The sequence below is a fragment of the Puma concolor genome, chromosome E1 (genome assembly GCF_028749965.1).
Source record: "Puma concolor isolate L17-30 chromosome E1, mPumCon1.1.hap2, whole genome shotgun sequence".
Taxonomy (NCBI): Eukaryota; Metazoa; Chordata; class Mammalia; order Carnivora; family Felidae; genus Puma; species Puma concolor.
Window position 1 is genome coordinate 63,269,263 of NC_141680.1, and position 27,978 is coordinate 63,297,240.

General features: G+C 52.6%; 2 protein-coding genes across 4 annotated transcripts in view; one reads left to right on the forward strand and one right to left on the reverse strand.

Annotated features, from left to right (window-relative positions):
• Positions 1-7,592, reverse strand: part of OGFOD3 (2-oxoglutarate and iron dependent oxygenase domain containing 3) — a 22,714-nt gene extending 15,122 nt beyond the window's left edge. The window contains exons 1-4 of one of the 2 annotated variants that reach the window (XM_086688338.1): positions 7,324-7,547; positions 6,168-6,385; positions 2,233-2,308; positions 747-789 (exon numbers count right to left, since the gene is read on the reverse strand). In XM_086688338.1, coding sequence (XP_086544464.1) covers positions 747-789; positions 2,233-2,308; positions 6,168-6,385; positions 7,324-7,397 — 411 coding nt within the window. In that variant the 5' untranslated portion in view covers positions 7,398-7,547. Of the gene's footprint in view, positions 1-746; positions 790-2,232; positions 2,309-6,167; positions 6,386-7,323 lie in introns of both variants that reach the window. The other variant, XM_086688337.1, reaches the window with a different exon arrangement.
• Positions 7,426-27,438, forward strand: HEXD (hexosaminidase D). Of its 2 annotated transcripts, XM_086688335.1 has the most exons (14): positions 7,426-7,999; positions 8,271-8,315; positions 9,408-9,545; positions 14,868-14,977; positions 17,167-17,254; positions 21,742-21,906; positions 22,420-22,603; positions 23,680-23,751; positions 24,068-24,263; positions 24,732-24,814; positions 25,824-25,902; positions 25,980-26,081; positions 26,278-26,367; positions 27,042-27,438. In XM_086688335.1, exons 3-14 carry the CDS (start codon positions 9,447-9,449, stop codon positions 27,238-27,240), a joined length of 1,467 nt encoding a protein of 488 aa, XP_086544461.1. In that variant the 5' UTR covers positions 7,426-7,999; positions 8,271-8,315; positions 9,408-9,446; the 3' UTR covers positions 27,241-27,438. The 2 variants fall into 2 exon arrangements, with proteins under 2 accessions (XP_086544461.1, XP_086544462.1); XM_086688336.1 differs by lacking the exon at positions 26,278-26,367.
• Positions 27,439-27,978: the final 540 nt, after the last annotated feature.

A 27,978-nucleotide genomic window follows, 5' to 3' on the forward strand; every position in this document is an offset into this window, starting at 1 on the left:
ATCCTGTCACAGCTACTGAAGCCAGAGGTCCTAAATCCAGGTGTGGGCAGGGCCACGCTCCCTCCAGAGGCCCTAGGAGAGAGTGCCTCCTGCGTCTTCCAGCTTCTGGTGGCTCCAGGCATCCCCTGGCTTGTGGCAGCATCCCTCCACCTCTGCCTCTATCTTCCTGTGGCTTCTCCTCTTCTTCCTCAGATCTCCCTCTGCCTCTCTCGCCATTGGACTTAGGGCCCACCCCAGTCCAGAACCATCTCCTCTTGAGTCCCTTAACTTAGTGGCATCTGCAAAGACCCTTTTCCAATTAAGGTCCTATCCCCAGGTTCCGGGGGGGTGAGTCGTTCATGCGAGCCCTGAGCCCCCTGCACCTCACAGATGACGGTGCCCACACCGTGTCTGTGGGCACCTCCTGCCTGGGGCCTGGGGAGTGTGTCTGCCACCATTTCCCAGCAGCCCTCCCACTTCTGCCTCTCCTGTTTCCAGGGCTTGTCACCCTCCTCACTGGGCTCCTAACTCCCCCTAAGCTCACTGCCTGAGACCAGGTCCATCTGCCCCCAGCTGGGTGTCTGAAATATGAATGAGATCTGGAGCAGGTGGCTGTGACTCACCCTGAAGAGAGGAGACACTCCCATGTCCACCAAATGTGGCGTGGGGGGAGGGGGGTACCCAAGAGCCCTGCAAATCCAGTGCCGCTGTCCCTCGGATGGTGAGCAAGTTAAAGGGGTAGAAAGAAAACTAAAGCAGGAACTCACCCCTCCGTCAGATCCTCCCAGGGACAGCCCCTTCTCGGCTATGCTGTGGGGAAAGGTCATTGTAAGTCAGGATTTAGTCAATAGAATAGTCTATGATATAGCCGGGCAAGTAACAACCAGCACGATTAATGCAATGTTAACAGATCATTTACTGTTTATGATATAAACACACACTCAGACCAAAGGACTCAATTTGCAAAGCCAAATGAGAAAATGGCAATATTTCATCATGGTCTTGTTAATTATATATGACACAGTTTAGAAACTACTGAGCTTAAATTTAATTTCCACCTTTGGCACTGAGAGCTGGTGCCCACTAAAATAGGCTGAACTACCCCCACTGGGTCCCTCTGGGCTGACGTGTCCCCCTCTGGTCATCAAAGGCTGGGGGGACACCTTTGCAATCCCCAGCTCAGGAGGTAGAGGCCCCATGGTGGCCTGTGCTGCATCTGACAGGACCATCCACATCACTGGAGACGCAAGAGCATTTTACAGACCAATCACAGCCTACCAGGAAGCTGTACTGGGGACAGATCAGCCCCTGAAATATCACTGACTCCTGCCCAACAAGTCCCTACACTGTTATGTAGAAGCATGGGGACCGTCTCCCTGCTGGGACCCTCAGCTGGGCACACCACCGGCAGAAGGCAGCCGGGACCCTGGGCAGGCACACGGGCAGAAGGCAGCTCGAGGGTCAGACTCTGCTCCACTGGGCACTTGGCATGTGTGTCTAAACAGCTTTTGTGTTTGAACAAGTTGTTGGAAAATCAAAGCCTTAAGATCTTGTTGTTAGGAACACCTGCGTGGCCCAGTCGGTTGAGCGTCCAACTTCAGCTCATGTCGTGATCTCACAGACACTGTGAGTTCAAGCCCCGTGTCGGGCTCTGTGCTGACAGCTTGGAGCCTGGAGCCTGCTTCGGATTCTGTGTCTCCCTCTCTCTCTGCCCCTCCCCCACACGCGTGCGCTCTCTCTTTCTCTCTCTCTCTCTCTCTTCCTCTCAAAAATGAATAAACATTAAAAAAATTTTTTAATCCCAACAAAGGAAAAGCCAGTGTCAACTGTACCTGAGTAAGACTTCCTGCCCCATCCTGAGTCACAGCTAGTTGGCCAAAGGGCTAATTCCTAGCCAGTCTCGGCACAGAGACTGAACTTCTCTCTAGTGACCACCTGCTCTCCACATGTGTCCCAGGGCTCCGCCAGCAGCTCATGGAAGCAGCACTGCCTCGACCTCCTCTACAGGTCAGAACCACTTCCCGTGAAGAGTGGTTAGCTTCTGGCAGGTTCCATCAGCAGCCACATGACTGAGGGCAAAAGCCTTCGCTCCTAGAAATTGGAAAAGCCTACCTTTGCCCTTGGAAGCATACAAGAAAATTCTTAGGGAGTTCTAAATGAATTTCCTTAAATCATCTTTTTCGTAGTAATTGTCTGCTTCCTGTCCCCCAGCCCCACTTTCACACTTGTTCAGGACAGAAAAGGCTTGGGTACCTGCGAATCCTCCGGGCTTCATCCCTGGTGATGACGGTGTCGGTGATGCCCCGCCCACACTTCCTAGGGGAGCAGCCTGGAGAGAGATAGCCAGAATGAGATGCTGACCCCATGCTGAATCCCAACAGAGCCGTTTGCATTTGTTGAGGATTTACCTGTAGCTGGCCTTCCCCAGGGACAGTTTTGTGGGGTGGGCTGTGCCTTCCACAGGATTGGGGGGACAGATTTGGCAAATAAAATGCAAGACACCTAGGGGTGCCTGGGTGACTCAGTTGGTTAAGCGTCCAACTCTTGATTTCGACTCAGGTCATGATCTCACAGTTCATGAGTTCAAGCCCCGCATCAGGCTCTGTGCTGACAGTACAGCCCACCCCCCACCTCAATAAATAAGTAAACATTAAAAAATAAAATAAAATAAAATAAAATAAAATAAAATAAAATAAAATAAAATAAAATAAAAATATAGGACACCTAAACAGGTATGAATTTCAGAGAAGCGACAATGATTCCTCAGCGTGAGTGCATCCTGTGTAGGACACGCTGACATCCCACTGGGCACAGCACACTCCTGGTGGTCCCACACCAGGCAGGACGCTGGGAAGCATCTGGCTCATTGCTTACCCTTGGGAAGAGAGCCCTGAGCCACCCCAGAGGCAGCATCCATGACAATCCATGACCACAGACCCAGCCCTCCTAAGCCCCTGTGAGAAAGTCCTTCCAGGACAACTGAAGTTGTGCTTGTAATTCTAGTCACTGTCCTATCCCAGGGACCCAGCAAAAGCTGCCACCAAATGTGCTTACCACATGTCCCACCCTGAGCTCCCTCTTGCCTCTCTGCAACCAGGAGGTGCAGCTGCTTAGGGGCATGAGGGTAAAGAAGCCCAGTTGGGGATGGAGCCAGGGTCAGGTGGATGAGGCCAAGAAGAGGCAGAGCATCAGAGGCGGACAGGCTCTGCAAACTCCTTGTGTTCCAGCACTTAAGGCGGGCCCAGCTCCCTTGTACTAGGTGGGCCATCAACAGGTCCTGGCCAATGAGATGGAGACTTGGGACACTCAGGTCCTGTTGGGCTGACCTTTAACTTTTCATCTTTTCTCCCCCCTTCCTGCCTGGAACATGAGCCTGGTGCCTGGAGGTCAGAGAATGTCCTGAGACCATGTGAGCCACACACTGAGTACAAGTGGTGAGGGGCTCACAGAGCACCAGGCCAGCCTGGGGGCGGTGGGGGGGGGGGCATCTCTCTGGGCCTTGTTGTGTGGGGAAAATAAACTTCTACTTGGAGGACCATCGGGGGAGGGGTGCTTCAGTTCCAGAAGGCTAAATACAATCCTACTGACACAGGTGTTTTCATTATAAACAAAAGCGAGATGTATGCTTTTCATAAAAAATGTAAATATGAGACACAGAAGGGTTAATAATAAAAGAAAATACAATGATCACCAAAAGAAAAGTTGGAGAGTGATATCTGTATAACTAATGCACTTTAAGGCAAAAGAATCATTACAGAGAAAAAGAGGGTCATATTTAGAGGTGATAGAACAGTTTACCACAAAGATGAAGGTGTGACAAACAGCATTAGATAGTACCATCTCAAACACAAAACAGTCAACATGACAGAAGCTACCAGACCCACAGTCGAAGTGGAGATTCCTGCACACCTCTCTCAGTACTCGATGGACAAAGGAGGCAGAAATCCATGAGGATATAGATGGTTTGTATACATGGTAGGAGACTAGGAGAATTACATAGAACTTTGCACGCAACCGTTAGGAAACATTTTTCCAGGTGTATATGGAACATTTACAAAAACACAAAATGAAAGTCTGAGCCAAAATCAGAGGATCTATATCATACACATTATTTTATCTACCTACAATGCAATTAGGTTAGAAATCAATTTTTTAAAAAAATCTAACCGTTTTTTAAATTCATTTATTTTGAGAGAGAGAGAGCACGCATGTGCATGGGGGAGGGGCAGAGAGAGAGGGGGACAGAGGATCAGAAGCGGGCTTCATGCTGTCAGCACAGAACCTGACACGGGGCTCAAACTCACGAGCCCTGAGATCATGACCTGAGCTGAAGTGGGCTTCGTGCTGTTAGCAGAGAACCCAATGCAGGGCTCAAATTCACGAACCGTGAGATCATGACCCGGGCCAAAGTTGGACACTTAACCAGCTGAGTAACCCAGGTGCCCCCAAAATCAATTTAAAAAATTTTTTTAATGTTTATTTTTGAGAGAGAGAAACAGAGTGCAAGCTGGGGAGGGGCAGAGAGAGAGGGAGACACAGAATCCGAAGCAGGATCCAGGCTCCCAGCTGTCAGCACAGAGCCCCACATGGGGCTTGAACTGACAAACCTCGAGACCATGACCCGAGCTGGATGCTCAACCGACTGAGCCATCTAAGCGTCCCAGAAATCAATTTTTAAACAGAACCAAAACCCCATAAATTTTGAAATGCTAAAGTCCATCAGTGACACAACGTGTTCAATGTGAGTATGAAGAGAATCATTTGGGTGAAAAAGTGAATTTTGAATGGCTTACTCATCTGTGCACATGCATGAGCACACACTCCACATATACACAGTGCAGCAGCCTGTCCAGACACCCCCCAGGGGGCAGATCCTCCCACATCAGGAGCCCCCTGCCCCAACTAGAAGCTTTAAATACACTTTAACTATTCTTTGTATTGTGGTAAATATACATAACACAAAATTTACCATTTTAACCATTTAAAAAAAAATTTTTGAGAGAGAGAGAGTGGGGGAGGGGAGGGGCAGAGAGAGAGAGAGAGAGAGAGAGAGAGAGGCAGAGGATCGAAAGCAGGCTCTGTGCTGAGTGCAAGATAGACCACTGCTGGGCTCGAAATCACGAACTGAGGGTTCATGACCTGAGCCAAAGTCGGACCCTTAACCGACTGAGCACCCAGGCGCCCCCCATTGTAACCATTTTTAAGTGTACAAGTTCAGGGATATGAGGCAAATTCATACTGTTGTGCCAACATCACCATTCATCTCCCGAATGCCTTCATCATCCCAAACTGGAACCCCGTGCCCCCCTCCCCCGCAAACTGTTTTAATGTGGCTAAATTATTAAATGGGCAAGAAGAAACTTCACTTCTAACTACTTGAAAAATACTTTCTCAAAAGCTGGGACACAGGTTAAGAGGGAAAGGCTGAGGGAGTCAGGGGGAGGTAATCCCCTCTGGTGTGCGTCACCACAGCGCCCCTCAGTGGAAAGACTCGGCAATCTTCTTCCAGTTCAGGTCCAAAGCATTGCTCCGAATTAAAAAATTAACTGAATTTTGTCCTTAAAACCCAGTGGCGCAGGCTAGGTTTTTAAAACTGAGAAAGCGTCCAGGCAGCAACGAACGTGCAGGAAATAAAGCCGACAGTGCCCAGTACGGGGCAGGCGCGGGGCGGGGCGGGGTGGGGCAGGGAGGAGGGGGGGGGGGGGGCTCTCCAGGGTGCTGAACTCCAGGGCGGCCGCTGCCTCTGGGCAGCACTCCCCTCCTCCCCTCCAGAAGGGGACACACAGGGACACACTACACGACACCAGGAAGGGCTTCTGGTAGAGACATTTTTCGTTGCAACATTTTCTGCAGCAAATACACCTAATGACACTCTACAGCTAATGCCTTTTCTGGCTTCAATTTTCTCATCCCTGCCTTTCCAATTCTGTTATGTCCCTTCAGGCAGTCTCCTCCAACAGATAGTACCCACAGTGTGGGGCACCTCGGTGATCAGCAGGCCTGCCCTTGCACTTCCCAGCCCACGTGTGGGTTAACCGACCTGAAGGAGGGAAAGTTTGACTGTACCCCCCTGACCCCTACACCACGTCGCTGCAGCGAAAGACCCACGCATCTCAAATGCACCATGTTCGGTGTTCGTGTAAGGCAAGAGCCTGTGTAGCCTCCCAGACCAAGGCTGCATCGCCTACCTTCAAACCTTCGGTGACTGTCATAGTCCTCCGAGCAGGGCACCTCAATGAACCTGCCAGGCAGGATCTCCCCACGGTGAGCCAGGACCTCAGTGACGCCATCATCACCCCCCAGGCTGCTCCAGAGCAGGAGCCCAGTAAGCACAGCACAGGCCCCCAGGATGGTAGTTCTCAGCCACTTCCTCCGCACCTCCCAAGGTGCCCAGACATTCTTTGTGCTGAGGACAAAACACAACTGCACTCACATGTGCTGAAAAGTGGGCCACGATGACCAGGGAGCATGTTCACACTTAATCACAGAGAGCCTTAAACTGTTCCTGCCCTAACAGAGGTCAGAGCTACTCCCAACCAATCCAGAAGCATTCGCCAGCCTGGAAGGATATGGTGGGGAGTGTGGCCCCCAGCCCCATCTGACCAGGCAGGGCCCACTGTGCCCTGTGCTGGCAACCAGATGAGCTGCCGGCCAGTGTCCCTCCCAGCCCAGCCAGGCTCATGGAGAACCTGAATCTATGTTGCCAATGCCAATCACGTTCCCTGAAACCAAAAGTGACCCTCCAGAACCACACATGTGCCCCTGGTGGACGTAACTAAGGTGTGAGTCCACCCACAAGCCAGCCAAGAGGACAGTACAAGCAACAATGAAAATCATTCATAATTAAGACACTTCTTGCACAACCTGGGTTAACTGTACGTCTAACTAACGTAATTACTGATGTTGCATGCATGTGTGTGTGCACGTGTGTAACTGAGAAACTGTGTGCTCTGTTGTCTAGGAAAAACTTGGTGACTGTAGGGCTTAAAGAACTTGCAAAAAATAAGAAAAAAGATCAAGGCACCCTTGCTTTAAATATGTAATTAATTCTTGAAAAGGAGGGAATCTGACTTATTTTTATATGTGCCTCCCCCCTTTGCAGTGCTATATGAAGAAAACGAATTCCAGTTAAATAAATCCCAAGGTGGGCACAGCATGGTCAGACCATGTTGAGTGGATACCTGATTATTTTAAACAGGGATCATAGATATCTCCGGGGCGGGGAGGAGGAGTCGACCCAGCTGCGCAGCACGCGCTCCCGAGGCCCCGCCCCAAGCAGACCACGCCCATCACACGGCCCCGCCCCGCCCGCCGCAGCTCGCCCCTCCCCACCCTGCCCTGTACCTGCACGGGCGCCGGCGCTCTGACGCCCCGCTGCCCTCGGGCGCCCTGAGAGCGCCCCTCCGCTGAGGCGCCATCGGGCCAGGCCGCTGCGGAACCGGGCCGAACGCGGGAGCCGCCCCGAGCCCGGGACGAGCGCCGCGAGGGGAAGCGCGAGGCCGTCGCGGCCTGGGACGCAGAGCGAAGCGCTCGGCCGTCGACCCCGAGCCTGGCGGCCAGGCCCAAGCAATCGGAGGCCGAACGCCGAGCAGGGCGGGGCGCCGCGGACCTGGGCGCGCACCTCGCCGGACACCCCGCCCACCCACGCGCCCCCCGCCCGCCTCTCCGTCCTCGGAGCCCGCTGAGCCTCAGAGCCTGCAGTCAGTCAGAAGTGCGTCCTCGTCCGCGTGCGCGCCCTCCTGCCGGGCTCTCCGGGGCCCTTCTAGAGGTCTCCAAGCCCTCCTCCCGGGGTCTCCGTTTCCTTCCCTGGGGTCCGCGCCACGCCTGGGGTGCTGGGCCCGTCTGGTGCTCCGCGCACGCGTACCTCGCGAGGGCCCAGCTGGTGTGCAGCTTTCCGTTTCCGCACAGGACCTCGTCCGGTGGGTGAGAAGGCACCGCTCAACCAGCCCCGCCAGCAGCCTGGTTCCGAAGGAGCGCAGCTACCAGAGAGGTTCATGCGCGAGGACGGAGTCTGGAGAAGGCGAGCACCCGGAAGGAAAATGTTCACACACTTGCTGGTCTGAAAGGCCTGCCCACACTCCCGAAACTGGGCAGCGGAGTGCAGCTCGGGTGCCATTCGGGGTGCCATCCAGCGTCGGGTGCACACCCAGCGGAGAGGCTGGCCAGTGACCTCCTGCCCCGGTTTTCGGGATAGTCTCATTTCTGTAGACTTCGTGCAGGAGGGAGCCGGAGCAAAGAGAGTAGCACACTCTTCAGAGATGAAACACTGAATTCTGTTTCTTTTCCTTCAGATTTTGCGGAGATTTCGCGTTGTTAAGCCACCGTGTGAGTTTCAGGTGAGACGTCGGTGCTCGCTTACCTCGGCTTGCAGGGGCGGGAGCAGGGCTTGTCTCTGAACCGGAGGGGATGTGCACACCACCAGTGCACACCCCTCAGCCTGGAAGTGTTTCTTTTAAGTCTGTTCCCTGGAGAATGGAATTGGTCTGTCCGATTTTAAATAATTCAACTTTAAAAGCGGATCTCAGAATGCTTGTTCACAAAACTCATCTACCCGGCACCTGGTAACTTTTTTGTCATTGCGATTGTTTTGAATATAATTTCTTAAAAAAAAAAAAAAAAAAAAACCAAACCGGTTTCTGTTGCATCAATTTCATCCTGCCTGCTTTATAATAGATTTCTTAAGGTTAGGGGTTTGTGAATCCTTTCACAGAATGGGTAGTTTGAATTAGTGGACTGTAAAAATGACCACCATGTAAAGATTTTCTTTCGCTTTTTGCATCTCATCCTCTGTGCTTTTATGTTCACTGGGGGGAAGATTTCAGTCTTTCCCAACTACTTCATTACCCTCTAGATCTTTCCTGTACTTTAACGTAAACTAGTCAGCTCTAATATTCCTGTGGCTCACTTATTTTTCAAATTATCCATGGCCTATTTTAAATCCTAGACAGTTTTCTCTGACCTAGACTTAATTTTTACAGTTTCTTCCTCCGTAACCAAGTTCACTTGGGCGCTAGAATGTAAATGATTTTTAATGCTCTTCAAAGTAAAATAAAATTGAAGGTCAATTTTCCACAGAAACATCGTACTGCAGGGCCTGAAAAATGTTTACACCTACCTGTTCTCCCCGCGTGGTACATATAGCTCAAGACAGTCTTTCAAACAAAATTATTTTGCGGCCACTTGTGTTCTTACAGCCATCTCGTAAGGAAACAAGTGCTGTTCTGTGTTAGGGGCAGATCACGATTAAGTGGCAGAGGTCCCTTTATCTGGACATGAGGTAGATTTCTTGATTCATTTCCACGTTGGTAAAATGAGTTTCCTCCTAGTGGACAAAGCACACCTGGGCGTGTCAGAACAGAAACACAAAGTGTGAGGCCGAGGGGCAAAAAGGAGCCTCTGCCGCTTCTAACTTTGAATTTCTCCACTAGGAAGAAGTGCCCAGACCAGAGACTTTGTCATATGACTTCATGACAAATAGTGAAATGTCAGGTTCTTCACCATTTAAGATGCGATTAGTTCATCTGGACCTTAAAGGAGCTCCACCAAAGGTCTCCTACCTCTCTGAGGTAAGAGCCCCTTTCCCTCTAGTCAGTCTCCCTTGCCTTGGCTTTGGTCTCCAAAGTGGTAAAGAGTATTCTGTAGAAATGTGTATTTAGAGCACAACCACGGGGTTCCAGGCTGGGGCATGATGTTGGCAGCAGCACAGCTTTTGAGTTTCCCCCAAATCCCTTTGTAAAACTGAGCAACTAGGATAGCAAAAGGGGGCAGGGGGAACAACAAAAGAAACCCACAGCTTCTTTGCTGTGGGCTGAATTGTGTCCCCAGAAAAGATATGTTCACATCCTAACCACTTGTACCTGTGAGTGTGACCTCATTTGAAAATAGGGTCTTTGCAGTTATAAGCGACATAAGATGAGGCCTTGCAGGAGTAGAGTAGTACTAATCCAATGAGTGACGTTCTTATAAGAAGAGGGAAACGTAGACGTGGGGCACCCTGTGAAGACAGAGGCAGAGATTGGAGGGATGCATCTATAAGCCAAGGAACACCAGGACTGCCAGAGACACTAGGAGCTGGAAGAGGCAAGGAAGGGTTCCTCCCTGGAGCACCACCCTGCCCACACTTTGATTTTTGATTTGTGGCTCGTAGAACTCAGAGAGATTAAATCCTCATTGCATTAAGCCACCTAGTTTGTGGTGATTTGATACAGCAGCCCTAGAAAACTAATACCCTCTTCAACAAAAGTAGGTGTGAGGGTGTCCCCATGAACCCCAAGTGGTATAGCCAGACCTCAAAACAGGGTAACACCCATGTGAGATTAGTAACCAGGCAGGCAGTGATGGAGGACAGAGGAAGGAATTCTGACAGGGCCAAGACCAGAGAAGCCAGAAAATTGCCCTGCAAGTACAGGTCCTCCGTGAGAGAAGAACTGAGGAGAGGTTTCACTGGCTGCAATTGGAGAGTGAGTGCAGAAAGACTCAGAAGAAGATGTTGCAGAGGCCCAAGGCTCTCAGAAATACCTTCCAGAAACTTCTAGAAAGACAGCCCCACATTAAAGACAGCAGCGTTGGGAAGAGAATCCACAGTGAGCTGGGCCAGAACATTGAAAGTGGAGCAGAGGAAAGGTTCCAGTGCCAAGAGAAGGGATGCAGAGGCCAAGTGCTGTGGAAGTGGCTGCATGGTGTCTGTAACTCCTGATTCTTCTTGTAACCACAGAGAGGGAGCCCTGGACCGGCCCATCTCCATTCCAAACACAAGAACCTGTTCTTAAGGGCACCTGGAGGGCTCAGGTGGTTAAGCATCTTGGTTTTGGCTCAGGTTGTGATCTCGCAGTTCGTGAGTTCGAGCCCTGCATCAGGCTCTGTGCTGGTGGCATGGAGCCTGCTTGGGATTCTCTCCCTCTCTCTGCCCCCTCCCTGCTCACGTTCTCTCTCAAAATAAACTTAAAAAAAAAGAAAAAAAAAAACCTTAAAAAAGGAAAAAAAGAACCTATTCTTAAAAATACAAGAAAACACATCTCATTTAAACCTGAGCAGTAGTGGAAAAAAAAATTTTTTTTTTAAAAAGGGGGGGGTGCCTGGGTGGCTCAGTCAGTTGAATGTCCGACTTTGGCTCAGGTTATGATCTCGCAGTTCGTGAGTTCGAGCCCCGCGTCAGGCTCTGTGCTGATAGCTAAGAGCCTGGAGCCTGCTTCGGATTCGGTGTCCCCCTTTCTCTGCCCCTTCCCCACTCGTGCTCTGTCTCTCTGTCTCTCAAAGATGAATAAATGTTAAAAAAAAAAAAAAATTAAAAAAAAACAAACCTGAGCAGTAGTGGGGCACCTGAGCGGCTCAGTCAGCTCAGCATCCAACTATTGATTTCACCTCAGGTCATGATCCCAAGGTTGTGGGATCAAGCCCTGCGTCAGGCTCTGCACTGAATGTGTAGCCTGCTTCAGGTTCTCTCTCTCTCTCTCTCTCTCCCTCCCTCTCTCCCCCTCTGCCCCTATCCCTTGCTTGTGCTCTCTCTCTAAAATTAAAAAAAAAAAAAAAAGGGAAACAAAAATAATATAAAAACAGAGGGGGGAACAAAACACGAGAGACTCATAAATATGGAGAACAAACTGAGGGTTACTGGAGGGGTTGTGGGAGGGGGGATGGGCTAAATGGGTAAGAGGCATTAAGGAATCTACTCCTGAAATCATTGTGGCACTATATGCTAACTAATTTAGATGTAAATTTTAAAAAATAAAGAAAATTAAAAAAAAATACATAGTATAAATGTAAAAAAAATTTTTTTTTAACTTTTTAAATAAAAAACATGAGTAGCAGAAAAGGATTGTGGTTAAATATCATACACAGGCATTGTAAGAAAAAAGAGAATCATGATCTCAGGAACACCATAATGACAAAGGTGCACCAGGAAGATGCGACCGCAAAGCAGATGAAGCTGTATGTAATATTTCAAAATAAGATAAAAGATACTAAGAAAATGATAGGAGCTATGAGCAAACAGTGTATTCAGAAGTAGAGAAGCCCAGCAAGTAATAGCCAGACAGAAGGGTACAGAGCAACTGCTTACCAGGCTCAGGAATGAATTATGACAAAAAAGGAAACAAAGAGACTAAACTAGAAGGACAGAAGTGAGCAGACACCGTGGAAAGCATACTCTTGGGAAGTAAATAACGAAGAAGAAAATGTCACACATGAAGAGATAAAAAGCGTTGTAACAAATTGATAAATACGGAAGATAAGCAAAGAAGGTCCAGCTCCCCTGCTGCTGGAGCCACTGCCTCAGTGACCTGCTGCTGGGGGGTCGACCACCCCAAAATTAGAGGCTTCAGACAGCAATTCCTTCCATCTGTTTCTTTGGTCTGGTGGGTGGCTCTGCCGGTCTGCCCCCGTTCCCTCCTGTGTTTGCAGTCCCCTGACGACTAGGAATGCCAGACGGTCCCAGATGGCCTTACATGTCCAGCAGTTAGTGCTGGCTGTCCGCTGGGCCCCTCAGTTCTGCTCCACGTGGGTGCCTGGCCTCACAGAGGGTAGGCCAGCCTCCTGTCTGCACGGCAGTCACAGGGCAGCATTTAGGCTCCAAAGTTGCAAGCCATCCTGGGCCTTGCGTGATTCTTGGTCAAGCAAGTCCATGTCAGCCCAGATTCAAGGCTGGGGGTAGACCCCACCTCTTGATGAGGAAGATGCTGTGTCTCAGCCATGCTCAACAGTCCTCAGAGCAGGGAACCAAAGCAGTGCTCTAGGACAAATGCTCAGAAACTACAATTCAAAAACGCTTTTGTGAAATTAAAGAATACTTGGGTCTGCATGTGGAAAGGGCATACTGTGTACCTAGGATGACAGACACTAAGGCACCCTTTGGTAAAGGTGTCAGATTAAAGAAAATGAAAATGAACAACTCCTTTGGGCACACAGGAAAAAGGCCCAAGTTCTATATGAGGGAAGGAAAATTAGGCTGGCATCAGATATTTGACAGCAACATTTTATGACAGAAGACAAGGAAAGAACATATTTAAGGTACTCAAGAAAATGAAACATGAATCAAGGATTTTGTATCCAACCAAAATGGTCTTCATGGTACAAAAGCTACAGACCAGCTATTGTAAACATCCAAGAGAATTTACTGATGAACCACCAGCGGCAGCAGTGGCAGGACTGGAGTAACCAAATAATTGCTGAGAGAAAATTCTGCCCTAAGGAAGCATTCCAGCCAACAGACATGAGGAATGACGTCATTGGAAAGTCACCACCTCACAGTTCCTGTTCAGGGTGCCCTAGGTAATGTCAGTGGTAGTTGAAACCATTGGGCAGAAGTTCAAGGCACGGGTCTGGCTGATGCCCCTGAACCCACTGATCAGCCTGACATCACTCCAGTGGAGCAGCCAGACTTGTGATTTCTAGAAGCATCTATGAAGTACTCTTGACAAAAGAATGAAACCTGGATCTAATCTCACCTTCATGTCTAACCGCCAGCACACACGAGAACAGGAAACACACGAAAGGACGTCTTAAGAATACCATCCATCAAATCCAAAATTTGGGAAACAGTGCGAAACAAGGGACTCGATTTCCTCAACAAATAAACTTCAAATTAAAAAAAGGGTACCATTAAAAATCAGAGAACCTTAAAAAATCTGTTAAAACAGTGCAGTGTGTGGGTGTCGTCTGGACTGGGCTTAAGCTGCACGTGAAAAGATTCTAGACATGGGAAAATTGGAACGTGGATGATTTTAAAGAGTGGTTTGGTTAGGTGGGATAGTTGCTATAGTTGTGCTTGTGTGAAAAGTCTTCGTCAGGGATATGTGTTGAATTATTTATAGGTGAACAATTGTGTTGTCCGGGATTTGCTTAGAAACATTCTAGTCAGCAAAGTGGAAATTAGCTAAAACGATTTTGAGTCTTGACAGCAGGACACAGGGGCCTAGTCTGTCACGTGTGTGCATGCTTGTGCGGTTTCACAGCGAAGACCTTCTCCCCAGCTGGGTCCAGTGCCGGACGGAGTGTGTGCTGGGGACAGCCAGGCCGCCCGGCCCCACAGCCTCCCCACCACCCACAACACAGAGGATCACCACCAACCCCAACGGTCGAAGTGCCAAACGGCTGTGGCGGTCAGATGGCCACGACAGGCTAAGAAGGAAACCGGAGGGAAGAATGCCAAGGAAAATGGAAGATACCGAGACCATTGTGTCGCGTTATCCACATGCCTGACCTGCGTGAGCTCTTTCCTTTCCACAATGTGTCTACCTCTCTTTGTAATTTGCAGCCTACTACCGATTATGAACTTTCTACAGCTAAGTTTTAGCCCCAGGCTCCTTTGCTCCTTCCATCCAGCTTGCGTCAGAACGTCCCCACACTTGTGGAGAGAGAAAGCTTGACAGATACAGCAACAGGAGCATTAAAATCTTGTGGAACCCGCAACGACCATCATCCAGGGAGGGGCTGCTATTTCAGATACCTGCAGGAGGCCCCTCCAGCAGCGCCCAAGATGTGTTCTTTTCCACCCTGGCCTTGACATCAGACCACAAGGAAATCTCAGTTCTGTGTATGGCAGACACGAACTAGCCCTGAAAATCCTTGAGAATAGGAAGTCGTACCCTTTGAAATAAAGGCGGAGGAGGAGGTGGGAACATTTCCTGCCACGCCCTCAGCCCCTCGCCGTCCACAGGCTGAGCTGCGCCTCTGCTCCCCAGGTGCAGACCCACCCTGTGTCAAGTGAAGACTTGATGTGGTAGAGAGTTCGATTTGGTGTAACGCAAAGTATGTATTCTGGTTAAACGTTTCCGGGAAAAATGCGAATCTCAACCACAACCATGCCCTCGGGCAAGAGAGCAGACCGCACGGGGTACAGCTGTCACCTTCCTTCAGGTAGTCGCATCCTCACAGCATCCCTGTTCCCCCAGGTCTTTCCTCTGTTCCACGCCCTGGGCGCCAATGGGCTGCTCCTCGAGTATGAAGACATGTTTCCCTACGAGGGCCACCTGAGGCTGCTGAGGGCCAAGCACGCATACAGGTACCCCAGCCACGGAGAAAGCGGCTGCTTGGGGCCGCCCGGAGGTGTGGGCAGGGCAGGCGAGGGTTTGGCAGTGGTGGGGCAGCCCACGTCTGGCTTTTAAACGCCTGTCTTAGTCACGAAAATAAAACACCCTCACTGAAGAGAATTTGGAAACGTTTAGAGGGAGGGTGGAGGATTGGGGAAGGCGGGGGGGTGGGGAAGGGGATGCTGCTCTTTAAGGCCATGGTTGGGACCCTCATCAGGAAAACAAAGATTAAAGGAAAGGGGGTCAGAATCCGTAAAAGTAGATACAGTGCTTGTGGGCGTACCTTGCTGGGCTTTAGAGTTATGGTGTCCATTTTATTATTTTTTTAATGTTTATTTTTGAGCGGGAGGGAGACAGAGGATCTGAAAGCAGGCTCTGTGCTGCCAGAAGACAGCCCAATGTGGAGCTCGAACTCACAAACCATGAGATTATGACCCGAGCTAAAGTTGGGTGTTCAACCCACTGAGCCACCCAGGCACCCCTAGAGTTACGGTGTCCATGTAAATCAATAACAAATAACCCAAAAGGAAAATGAGCAAAGGATATTAACGGGCAGATCCCCCAAAAGAAATTAAAATGTCCGATAAGCATACGATAGTAATAAAGTAAATTAAAACAAGTCAAACACCATTTTGGCTATCCAGTTGGCGAAACTTTTTAAAAAGTTCTAATGCTCTGTGTTCACAAGGTCAGAAAAAGCAAACCTCCCACTGGTAGGCTCTGAAGCACCCCACCGTTCTGGAGGGAGGTTTGGCTCTATGTCAGAACTCCCCAAAATGTCCATGCCCCATGCGCATGCTCAGAGTGTTAACATTGCAGTGAGGTGTCTTTTCACACTATTCTGTTTTTCTTCAAACAGTGAACACCTTTTGTTTGTTTAGTGTGTTTTTTCAAGTGGAAAAAGTGCTGGGGTACCTGTGAAGCTTGAAAAAGGTCTATTTAAAATCAGTACATTCAGGGGCGCCTGGGTGGCGCAGTCGGTTAAGCGTCTGACTTCAGCCAGGTCACGATCTCGCGGTCCGTGAGTTCGAGCCCCGCGTCGGGCTCTGGGCTGATGGCTCGGAGCCTGGAGCCTGTTTCCGATTCTGTGTCTCCCTCTCTCTCTGCCCCTCCCCTGTTCATGCTCTGTCTCTCTCTGTCCCAAAAATAAATAAACGTTGAAAAAAAAAATTTTAAAAAATAAAAAAAAAAATAAAATCAGTACATTCAGAGAACTGATTAACTTAAGAAATGGTTCAAACACATACAGAAACTGGAAATCATTTTCCTTTTGAGATAAGTTCATGAACGACAACTGGTAACGCAGTGGGCAACTAGCCCTCCTGCGTGCTGTCCTCACCACCTGGAGCATTCCTGCCCTCAGGCGTGCTCACGGACGGAAGCTAACCCCCACGGGGCTGAGTCCCGCCACCGCAACCTTGAAGCTCTTTTCTCTTTCCTCTATTAAAGGGGTCACCGGCTTTTCTGTAAAGGGCCAGACAGTCAGGATTTTAGGCTGTGCAGCCCACCTGGCCTCTGTTACAACCATCTGTGGAGCACAGGCAGTCATGGGTGATAATGTAAATGAGTGAGCATGGCTGTGTTCCAATAAAGCTGTTTGTGGGTACTGAAATTCGAATTTCGTATAATTTTTACATGTCATAAAATATTATTCCTCTTTTGATTTTTCTCAACCATTTTAAACTACAGAGGCCATTTTTAGGTCATGGGGCGTGTGAAAACAGGCAGGCAGATTTGTCCTTCCGCCCATCTACCATTCCTGCTTTAGGATATGATTTCTAATTTCTTGTAAAATGACTTGCTTCTTATAGTTTGGGTAAGAATAGCAAGTAAAAAGCAAACTGTTATTTGAGAACATAACAGCATCATTTTCCAAAATTCTAGAGAGCCCTCTCTGAAACCTTAGGCATATCTTTTGTACTTTTTGGAATAGTGACCAATGGCGACCATACCAGTTTCCCAAGGAGAGTCCCCCTGGAGCCTGACAAGGGAGAGGGAACGTGAACAGGAGCATGAGTGTGTGTGTGTGAACATGGGCTGGGGTGTGAACAGGAGGTGGTGCGAACTGGAGCTCTCGTGTGAACGGGAGGTGTGAATGGGAGCTCTTGTGTGAATGGAGGTGGTGTGAACCTCTCTGGGTGATCGATGTTTGTCTCTCTAGCCCCCCTGAAATCAAAGAGATCCTGCATCTGGCTGCACTGAATGAGCTAGAGGTCATTCCATTGGTACAGACATTTGGACACATGGAGGTAAGTGGGAGGAACAAAGGTTCCTGATACCCAGGTGTGGGGCTCAGGGGTACACAGGCAGGGAGCAGCTCTTTCTTGCAAGCCCCTGCCCTGCAAACGACCGGAGAGCACAGGACTCTAGATCAGAGCGACTTTGTCCAAGGAATGGTGGGAAAGAGCCAGTGGGGGATGCATGATTCCCATGGAGCCCTGGGGGCTGAGTTGTTTTACTTTTTAACTTGTATTCATCATTCAATACTGAAAATATTTCCCCAAGCTCTTGTGTGATCTTCGGAAACATTTTTCACGTCTGCATCAAAAATGAAAAGCAAATTAAACGCTTAGTGGCTGCAGGTTCCGTTTTTCCCTCTAACAGATACACCTGCTAGACCCACGGGCAGCCCTTCCTTCCCTTCTCGAGCTGAGCACCGGGACCGCCCCCGCCCCCACCCCCCAGCCCCCCACACCGCCCAGGCCTCTGGCCTCTAACCTTCCTGTCGCAGCTCCGTGATGCGCTCTCTGCGCTCCTCACTTCCCACCACCAGGGGCCACAGAGCATCTCCACAGCCCCCCTACCCCACCCCGTCCTCCGAGTCACTAAATGCAGCCACGGGTTCTCATCCCTTTAACTTGAGTCTCGGGCTTTACGTGGCCCCAGCTGCTCCTTCCCAAACCCCACACTGTTCCAGCCCCCCACTTCTGGCTGTGACGCCACTTCTGCCAGCAGCGTGCTATCCTGTAGCTGCCGCTGGATGTGGCGGTCCCCACAGCTTCTCTCGAAACCCTCCCTCCTCACCTCACGCTCTCCCTAGACAATGCGGTGCCCACTCCTGCCTCCCCTCCCTGTGCTCCGTGACCCCCAGACCCAGTCTCCGCTGCCCTGTTCGGCACCCCTCCCACCCCTGCAGTTCGGGCCATCGTGTGCCTTTGCTCCTCAGGCTCTTGAGTTGGCACCTGCTATCCCTGTCTCCACCCTTGTGCGAACTACCGCCTGACCTGCTGGAAGGCCCCCCTAGCGGTGCCCTCTGCCCCTTTCTCTGTCGTTCCAGAGCACAGCCTGGCCCCCCAATCCTGCCCCTTGAGGGGGCCCTTGCGGGGCTCTCAGGGTGCATTTGTTTCCGGGGGCCACTGCAGTAAAGTGTTTCAACCAGGCGACTTGAGACTACGGAAGTGTGCTCTCTCTGTGCTGGAGACCACAAATCCAAAGTTAAGGTGTCCTCAGGTTGGTTCCTTCTGGAGGAGGTCCTTTACCTGTGTTTACGTACCATGAGGACACCCCCTTTGTTTTTTGGGTTTAAAAAAAATTTTTTTAAATGTTTATTTATTTTTGAGACGGAGAGACAGAGTGCAAGCAGGGCAGGGGAAGAGAGAGAGGGAGAACGGAATCCGAAGCAGGCTCCAGGCTCTGAGCTGTCAGCACAGAGCTCGATGAGGGGCTCAAACTCACAGACCGCGAGATCATGACCTGAGCCGTAGTCGGCCGCCCAACCGAATGAGCCACCCAGGCGCCCCAGAATACCCACTTTGTGACATAGCTGTATGAGTATTTGCACATTTTGTCTTCTGAACTGTTCAGTTTTTAACGTTCTCTGGACATTCTGGATACAAGTCTGTTAGATGTGTGATTTGCAAGTATTTGCCCCCAATCTGTACTTTGTCATCATCGTCTTAGTGTATCTCAAAGAACAAAAGTCTCTAATTTTGATGAGTCCAGTTTCTCAGCTTTGCTCTGATGGGTCGTACTTTTGGTGTCATTTCTCTGCCAGTCACCAGATCATGAAGATTTTTCCTGTTTCCTTCTAAAGTTCTACATTTGCACACTTCCCACTTGCTGTTATGGTCCGTGTTGACTTAATTCTTGTGTAAGGCCTGAGGTGTAGGGTGAGGTTTATTGTGTTTTGCACGTAGCCTATGACCCCTCAAGATGACTGGTCATGCCAGCACCACTGATTGGAAGATTATCCTTTCTTTGGAATTTGAAATTTGGAATTGCCTTTGTATCTTTGTCAAAAACCAGTCGACATTATTTGTGGCCCATTTCTGAACCATATATATATTTTTTTTTTTTCTAAATTTTATTTATTTTTGGGACAGAGAGAGACAGAGCATGAACGGGGGAGGGGCAGAGAGAGAGGGAGACACAGAATCAGAAACAGGCTCCAGGCTCTGAGCCATCAGCCCAGAGCCCGACGCGGGGCTCGAACTCACGGACCGCGAGATCGTGACCTGGCTGAAGTCGGACGCTTAACCGACTGCGCCACCCAGGCGCCCCTATATATTTTTTAATGTACATTTATTTATTTTGAGAGAGAAAGAGCATGGGGAAGGGGGCAGAAAGAGAATCCCAAGCAGGCTCCACACAGCTGTCCTCAGAGCCCAGCGCGGGGCTTGATCCCACCAACCATGAGATCGCGACCTGATCCAAAACCAAGAGTCGGACGCTCAACTAACTGAGCCACCCAGGCGCCTCATGCTTCTCCATATATATTTTAGACTAAGTTTATCTGTATGTCTTTAAGAAACCTTGCTGGGATTTTGATTGAAATTGTATCAAGTCTGTAAGTCAACTTGGGGAGAAACTACCTCTACTCTGCTGACTTCTCCGATCCGTGAACAGGCTCTGTCAGCCTTTCCTTATGTTATTATTTCCCAAAGTTTTTTCTTTTCCTGATGCTTTCAGGACTTCCTGTGTACGTTTGCCTTGCTGTAGTGGTTTGGTTAGTAGGACTTCTAGGTCTGGGTTTCTGTGCATTTATCCTGCTTGGGGCTCGTCGAGCTTCTTGGAACTGTAGATTATTTTCCTCACTTTTGTGAAGTTTTGGGCCACGTCCTCAAGTGTTTCTGTGTCCATTCGCTCCTCTTGGCCAGGGCTCCCTTCGCATGTGCGTTAGGGCACCTAATGTCACCGCACGAGCTTCTGAGTCTCTTTGTTCTCCCCACCTTTTCTCTGTGTTGTTGAGCCTGAGGAGACTCTATTGGTCTGTCATCCCAATCACTGTTTCTTCTGATGTTTCAAATCTTCTGTGGAGCCCACGAAATGGATTTTCATTTTTCATTATTATAGTTTAATTCTGGGAACATTTTCATAATGGTTTCTTTGAAGTAATTGATAAATCTGACATTTGGGCCCACGTCAGTGTTGGTTTCTATCAATTGGCTTTTTCCCTGAGTCTGGGTTCCACTTTCCTGTTTATTTGCACATCTCATGATTTTTTGGTTGAAAATTGGACATTTCGGATAATATGTTATAGAGAATCTGACTTTTTCCCCTGCAAGTGGTTGGAATTGCCTGGATTTAATCTGCAGGCCTGTGTCCCCAGCTGTGTGTGGCTACTGATGCCTGTGTGTGTGTGTGTGTGTGTGTGTGTGTGTGTGTGTGTGTGTGCGCGCGCGCGTTAACGCTTATTTATTTTTGAGAGACAGAGACAGAACATGAAAGGGGGAGGAGCAAAGAGAGGGAGACACAAAAGTTGAAGTAGGCTCCAGGCTCTGAGCTGTCAGCACAGAGCCCAACATGGGGCTTGAACTCACAAACCATGAGATCATGACTTGAGCTGAAGCTGGACGCTTAACCGACTAAGCCACCCAGGTGCCCCTATACATTATTTAAAAAAATTTTTTAACAGTTTATTTATTTTTGAGAGACTGAGAGACAGAGTACAAGTGGGGGAGGGGCAGAGAGAGAGGGAGACACAGAATCTGAAGCAGGTTCCAGGCTGAGCTCTCAGCACAGAGCCTGACGCAGGGCTAGAACCCATGAACTGTGAGGTCATGACCTGAGCTGAAGTCAGATACTTAATCAGCTGAGCCACCCAGGCACCCCATAGTGTTTTATTCTAATTTGTATTTTTGCCCTGGCCTCCTAGGGGCCACCCCTCTGTCTTTATGGTCGGTGGTCAGCCAGGGCCCGGGCAGCCGTGTGCTTGAGCCGTCAGGACCCACCCTGTGCTGCAGGCGCTGGGGGCTCTGGGACTTCACCCAGTCCCCTGCCTCAGCCGTGTGTGCGCGGCTCTCGTTTCCACGGTCACCCATCACATTTCTGGCTGGTGGTAGCCGCCCCCCTCCCCCCCCCCCCCCCCACACCATGAGGACCGCAGAGTTCGGGCGACTTTGCCGCCTTCACAGACGGTGGCCCCAGGGGGTCTGTGCTCAGCCAGCGCCGGGTGGTGGGGGGCGCCGCAGACTCTCTGTTCTTACCACAGTGCTAGCAGGCTTCAGGTGTGGTGTTCACCTTTGGTTCACGTCCAGAGCCCTGAAATGGCTGTTTTGACCAGTGTTCCGTTCTGCACGTGTTCAGGGGAGGACGTGCTGACGTCTGTACCGTACTGAACAGCCCGTGCAGCCTGGTTCTCGTGTTCTTCTCCCAGCCCGGGGAAACCGGGAGGAAAGAGAGGCTCAGCCCGGCCCGCCAGCGCCCTCTTGGGGACCTGGAGCAGGCCCTGCCTGTGACTCCGCAGGGTGGCTGCAGCGTCTGTCACCTCCTGTCACCTCCTGTCATCTCTCCGCAGTTTGTGCTGAAGCACGAGGCTCTCGCTCACCTCCGAGAAGTGGCGCTCTTCCCTAACACCCTGAACCCCCATGAGGCGGAGTCCCTGGCTCTGGTGGGAGCCATGATCAGCCAGGTCATGGAGCTGCACCCGGGCGCCCGGTGGCTCCACGTCGGCTGCGACGAGGTGGGTCCTTCGACGGTTCTTCTGCCTGAGCCTCACCCACCGGGCGTCCCTCCTGCCGCAGCCCCTGCTCCTGGTCCCACTTTGTGGGTTATTCTCTTACGTACAAAAGTAGTCAACGTACCAAAGGACGAAGGATAAAGCCAGGTCATCCCTCCCAGCTGACCCGTGACCTCATGCGGGCAGAGCCATGGAGCTGGACGAAGGATGGCCTGTGGCCCGAGACAGCCGTGCTGTCCTCGCCCCCGGCAGGGGCAGAGCCAGTCCCCATGTGCTCTATGTACTCGTTGGCTGGCAGACACTCAGGTTAGCTCGCCTTCAGGCTGCTGTGAATGTTCAGAGGAAATCTTGAGTGGGAGTTAGGTCTCGGTGTAGCGGGAGGGCCCCCCTCACCAGCTCCTCCCCACAGGCAGCTGCCACTGAGATCCATCAGCCATGGCATGAGCGCGGTCTCTCTCCCAAGTGTGTCTGCAGTGAGGCCGGGCGATCCGGAGGCGGGCCTGTGTTTCCTTCCAGGTCTATTATCTTGGAGAGGGTGAGGCCTCGAGACGGTGGCTGCGACAGGAGCATAACACCAAAGCAAGACTGTGTCTGTCCCACATGAAGGCGGTGGCCTGCCACGTGCTGGCCCGGCACCCCGCCACGACGCCACTGGTGTGGGACGACATGCTGCGGGCCATCCCCGAGGACCAGCTCTCAGGTTGGCAGGCCCATCCCCCAGGCTTCTGGTGCCAGGAGTAAGGAGGCCAGCGGCTCCCAGACCCTGGTCTGGGGAGGGAGGAGCACTCTAGGACCCCTGCCCCGAAGTGCTCTCTCCAGGCAACCCCCTTAGAGCCACTTTCTAGATTTTCTCACACAAAAGGGCCATTCCTCCAGAAGGCATTTTAGAGTCTTGTAGGCGTACAAAGTGGTGAGTCTGAATGGAGAGTAGCCATGGGGCCCTAATGGGGGATGGGGGCGAAAGGGTCCCACTGGGCCTTGAGTGTCTGGTGCCTCTAACCGCCTCAGCCTCACACAACCCTGTGGCCAGCCCTGCAGGGGTCGTGGCTGAGGCTCTGGGATGAGACAGAGACGTACCCCATGGTCCAGTCACAGCCTCGGCCTAGAGCCTAGCCACTGCCCCCACTTCTGCAGGACTGGGGTGTGTCCGTGGCAGCAGCCCTCCCCAGGTGTGGCCACTAGGGTTCTCACTAGGACTAATTAGAATTAAATCCAAGTAGTAATGTGTTCCTACTGCACTAGTCCTAGCGCCCCCACCGTCACACACAGACAGAGCCTTTCCCCCTCGTAGGAAGCTCTGGGACCCCGAGACTGGGGGTTCGCTTTTTACAGAACTCCCAGAGTCTGGTCATTTCCAAAGTTGGCTGGCTTCACGGTTGCAACATTTACTGTCAAGAACTCAACTGTTTCGAGTCTGTTCTCAAAATCCACAGCCCGCTGGGGCGCCTGGGTGGCTCAGTCAGTTAAGCTTCTGACTTCGGCTCAGGTCATGATCTCACGGTCTGTGAGTTCGAGCCCCGCGTCGGGCTCTGTGCTGACAGCTCGGAGCCTGGAGCCCGCTTCGGATTCTGTGTCTCCCTCTCTCTCAGCCCCTCCCATAGAGCCCATGCTCTATCTCTCTCTGTTTCTCAATAATAAATGTTAAAAAAAAAAAAAAAAACAAAAAAACTCACGCCCCCTAAACAAGACAGGCTGTGCTCCGTTGTAATGCAAGGCCTATGGGCAGCCAGGATGTGTCCAGACGGGCCTCAGCTCACAGCCTCTCTCTGCCCCCAGCATCAGGGGTGCCACAGCTGGTGGAGCCCGTGCTCTGGGACTACGGGGCCGACCTGGACATCCACGGCAAAGGTCAGTGACCTGGCCACGGCCTCTGAGACCCTGGAGCCCTGGCAGCCCAGGGGCTTGAGGTTCATCAGAATCCTGCTAACTGCCTCAGCTTCCACTCAGGCCCCTCCCACGGGAGCCCCGGGAGCCCCCTGGCACATGTCCCGTCGCGGGTCACACCGGGATAGCCTGTCCTCTGTGGTATTTTCCACGAGTCTCTTCTCTCACTGAGATTTAAGCCTGCCCGGTTGTGGGCTCCTCCTGGCTTCTCAGTGTCTGGGCTCTGCGGCCACGGCCCCTCGGGCCCCGGGCCGGTCACACCGCACACTCTCTCACTCAGCTCTCCTCATGGAAAAGTACCGCAGGTGCGGTTTTCTCCGGCTGTGGGCCGCCAGTGCCTTCAAGGGGGCCACAGGGGCGAGCCAGGCCCTGACCCCTATCGAGCACCACCTCAGAAACAATGTGCAGTGGCTGCAGGTGGCGGCCAGCGGGCCCGCAGACATGCTGCAGGGCATCGTCCTGACCGGCTGGCAGAGGTAAGGCCACACAGGCCCCGGGGAAGCTCCCGGGCCGACCTGCTCGGAGGGTCAACGCAGCGCTGCTGCCCGGGACGACCACCCCTCCGTGGCCCATCCATTCTGGGCCTCAGTCAGAGGGGAGGCGCCTGGGCGCCTCACACCCCACGGCCAGCCAGCCCCCAGACTCTGCAGAGGGCCACTTCAGCAGCCCCGCCTCCAGGGGACCACACGTGACTCGTCTCACGTATGGCGGGCATGGGGACAGATTTTGGCTCCTTGGGGATTTCACACCATTTGAAAAGCGGAGCGGCACGTGAACCCCTCCTCCGGACCAAGGCCTGGTCCATTGCTGCGCCCGGGAGGGCAGAGGCGGAGGCAGCTGCGGGCCCCCAGGCAGGGCCTTCTGGGTGGGATGTTTCCAGAGGCAGCAGCCAGCTCGGTCTCGTGTGCAAGCAGGAGCTGAGCGCCCCTCTCCCCTGCACTTAGGTACGATCACTTCTCCGTGCTGTGCGAGTTGCTGCCCGTGGGAATCCCATCCCTGGCCGTCTGTCTGCAGTCGCTCCTACACGGTACGGTCTCCTGCTCCTCCCAGGCGGCGGGAGTGCCTGATGCCGCCGACTGTATCTCCTTGGGGCCGGACTCTGGTCTTTCACACCAGCAGAGGGGGGCTCAGCCACCCCCCCCCCACCCTGCTGCCCCCAGAGAGCCCGTGAAGGAAATTCACCATGGGCGAGGTGCAGAAAAGGGCCCTTGCTATGTAAATCCACTGAATGCCCAGGCTGGCCCCGGCACTTGCCACTTTGGCAGAGACGGGGACTCGCAGGTGGCACAGAACCATGTGCACCTGAACCACAGGACTGCTTGGCGCACGTGGTGCTGGTGCAGAGAGGCGTGGGAGGCCCTGGGGGGAGCAGGCCCGGCTCCCAGACTGCGTGCAGGCTGCCTGCAGCAGGAAAAGCACAGACACCCGCCCTCCGCTCTATTCGATGGCTTCTGAAGCGGTGGTTGTGAACCGCTAGGAGGAAGGCACAGGGACACCCCAGCGGACACCCCGTTCATGCTGGGCGCTGGCTTCAGCTTCCCTGCTCCGTGGAGGGCACTGCTGCTGTGGAGCCCTCCACCCTCCGCGGACACAGGCCTCCTGCCCTCCCAGCTAGCGCCCTCCTGCACCAGTGGCATGTGTCCACCCACACTGACGTGGAGCCCGGCCCACAGTGGTGCCTGCAGGCCTCTCTGGTTCTTTCTCGGGACGGCTCCTCGTGTGAGAAACCACACTTGCCGGGTGCTGCGTGCACCCGGGACACCGTGGGGGCGCCGGAGGCACAGCCAGCAGTCTCCCGAGGGGTGTCGCTGCTCTTGATTCTCTGTTTTCTTGTTCTTAGCATAATGAGCCCGTTTTCATGTGTTTAATAAGAAGCCACGGGCCCATCTGTCCCCGAGGTCTCCTTGGGGCTGGCACCTGCATGCTGGCCTCCTTGGCCACTTTGCCCACCACCAGGCCAGCACCGTGGCACAGGGCCCCTGCCTCGCTCCCCTCCGGAGGCCCCTCCAACCACCTCCATCTGTGGTTGGTTGCAGGAGGCTTTACCGAAGACGTTAAAGCAAGAGTGGAGAACTTTCTTGGGATCTCAAGCCTAGAAATAACTGATCTTATGAGGTAACCTGCCCACCCCCAGCCCTGCCTCTGCCCTCGCACTCTGTGGACCCGTCTCAGCACGGTGGCTCTCCGTGCAGCGAGGGGGCCGGCTCCTTCCCCGGCAGCGACATCCTGGCCCTCGTCACGCACGTCGGCCTCCACCTGCGCAGCTCTGTGGACACGCTCCTGGAGAGGGACAGGTGAGCAGGCAGGGGCTGAGCCCCACCCCGCACTCCCCCCGGGACAGGGTGAGGGTGGTCACAGACAGACTTCCGGGGGCAAGCAACTGTTTAAAATGCCTCCCAGACTCCTAAGTTTTTTACAAGTATGATCTTAAAACCACCGTGAGGCAGACACGTCAGCTGCAGCGGGTCTGCCTGTGCGGACTGCCTGCAGGTACGTGACCGGCTGGTTCAGCCCCTATCACCGCGGGCGGAAGCTCATCCACCCGGTCATGGTCCAGCACATCCAGCCCCAGGCGCTCAGGTAGCCGCCCCCTCCCCGCGGTGCCCACCCCCAGGGCTGCGCGTCCTCTGCCGCCTGATGACAGCTTTCTGTGGCTACTGGCTTTGAACTAAGACAAGCTCTGTAGGTATCGCAGCCACGAATTCCTAGGTGAGTCAGCTTTGCTGACTGCTGTGCCTTCAGTGTCAGAGGCTAGGCCATTCCCACCTGAGAAGGTGAGGGCCCAGGGCTCATCATGGAGCCAGACCTGCTGGAGACCTGTCCTGGCCTTGCTGCTGCCGCATGCCCCACATCCCCTCCCCCCCCCCCAGCACTGTGGGGACAGAGTCCCAGCCAGCCAGCCAGCCCCCCTGCCCCCGGGCTCTCCTGGCTCACAGCTCTGAGCCAAGGCCAACTCAGTGTCCACGCAGGGTTAGATGCCTTCAGATGCTGTCAGGTTCACACATAAAGAAAAACCCTGCCAGCTAGATGTAAAGAGCATTCCAGTTTTAGATGTGAAAACACAATAGTCACTCATTTATCCCCAACAACACTGTGAGGTGAGCACTAATAGCCATGTTTCATGGATGGGCAAACTGAGGCACAGAACCATACCGACCTGTAGGGTTGTTCGGAACGTGAGCGTGGCGCACAGGCTGTGAGCTGTCACCCAGGGGTGCCCGGCAGGCGGGCTCACCACGGGCACTGGTCCTCAGCCTCCTGGCCAGGTGGAGCACCTTGGTGCAGGAGCTGGAGGCCGCCCTGCATCGTGTCTTCTACCCGGACGCCGTGGAGGAGTGGCTGGAGGAGAACGCGCGGCCCAGCTTGCAGCGGCTGCAGGCTTTGGTGCAGGACCTCAGGGAGGCGGCCGGCGCCGGCCCCAGCCCCAGCCCACACTCGGGTCAGGACCCCTGAGGGGAGGGGCCGAACCTGAGCCATCCCCTGGGGCCCCCCTAGGTCTGCCAGGCGCCTGGGACTGCCGGCCACAGGCAGCACCCACAGCGCGGACCGCCGTCATTGGAAAGGCCGATGGAAGGCACGATGTGCCGGGCCTACTTGCTAGTCTGCGTGGGAGCTTCAGCTCTTTTGAAATAAAGGGAGTGGAAGCTAGAACTGCCATGGATCTGGCTGGCTGCAGTCAGGCCTGCACAGGGGTCCAAGACCCTCCTCACCCCGGGGGCCCAGCAAAGGTGGGGGGGGGGGGAGCCGCCTCCAGAGTACAGAGCATCTATCGTCTGGGATGAACACACCACAAACCCATTACGACGTTTCATACTTTATTTTAGAAAAAGGCTTTGACTTAACCACTTAAAAACCTAACTTTGGCTTGTATAAATGACTGTTCCTCAAATCAGGGCTAGTTGGCGGCCACCATGGAGAAGAGGGAGTGTCTTGTTTCTCTCGCTTCCTAGAAACTACTGTCCTCACTCACCCAGGGCCTGGCGACACTGCAGTGCTCTGTGTCCTGACCATTCCTAGACACAGCCTCCTGAGGGCCTGCTCAGAGGTGCCCTCGCCGCCCTGCGGCCCTGGGCCCCCACTGAGGGGCAGCTGTGGGCCCAGCCCACCTCTTGCCTGGGTTCAAGAAGCTAGGACCTGATTCTTAAGGGAGATGCCCTGGCTTAGGCCTACCGTGAAGCCAGGAGAGCCTCC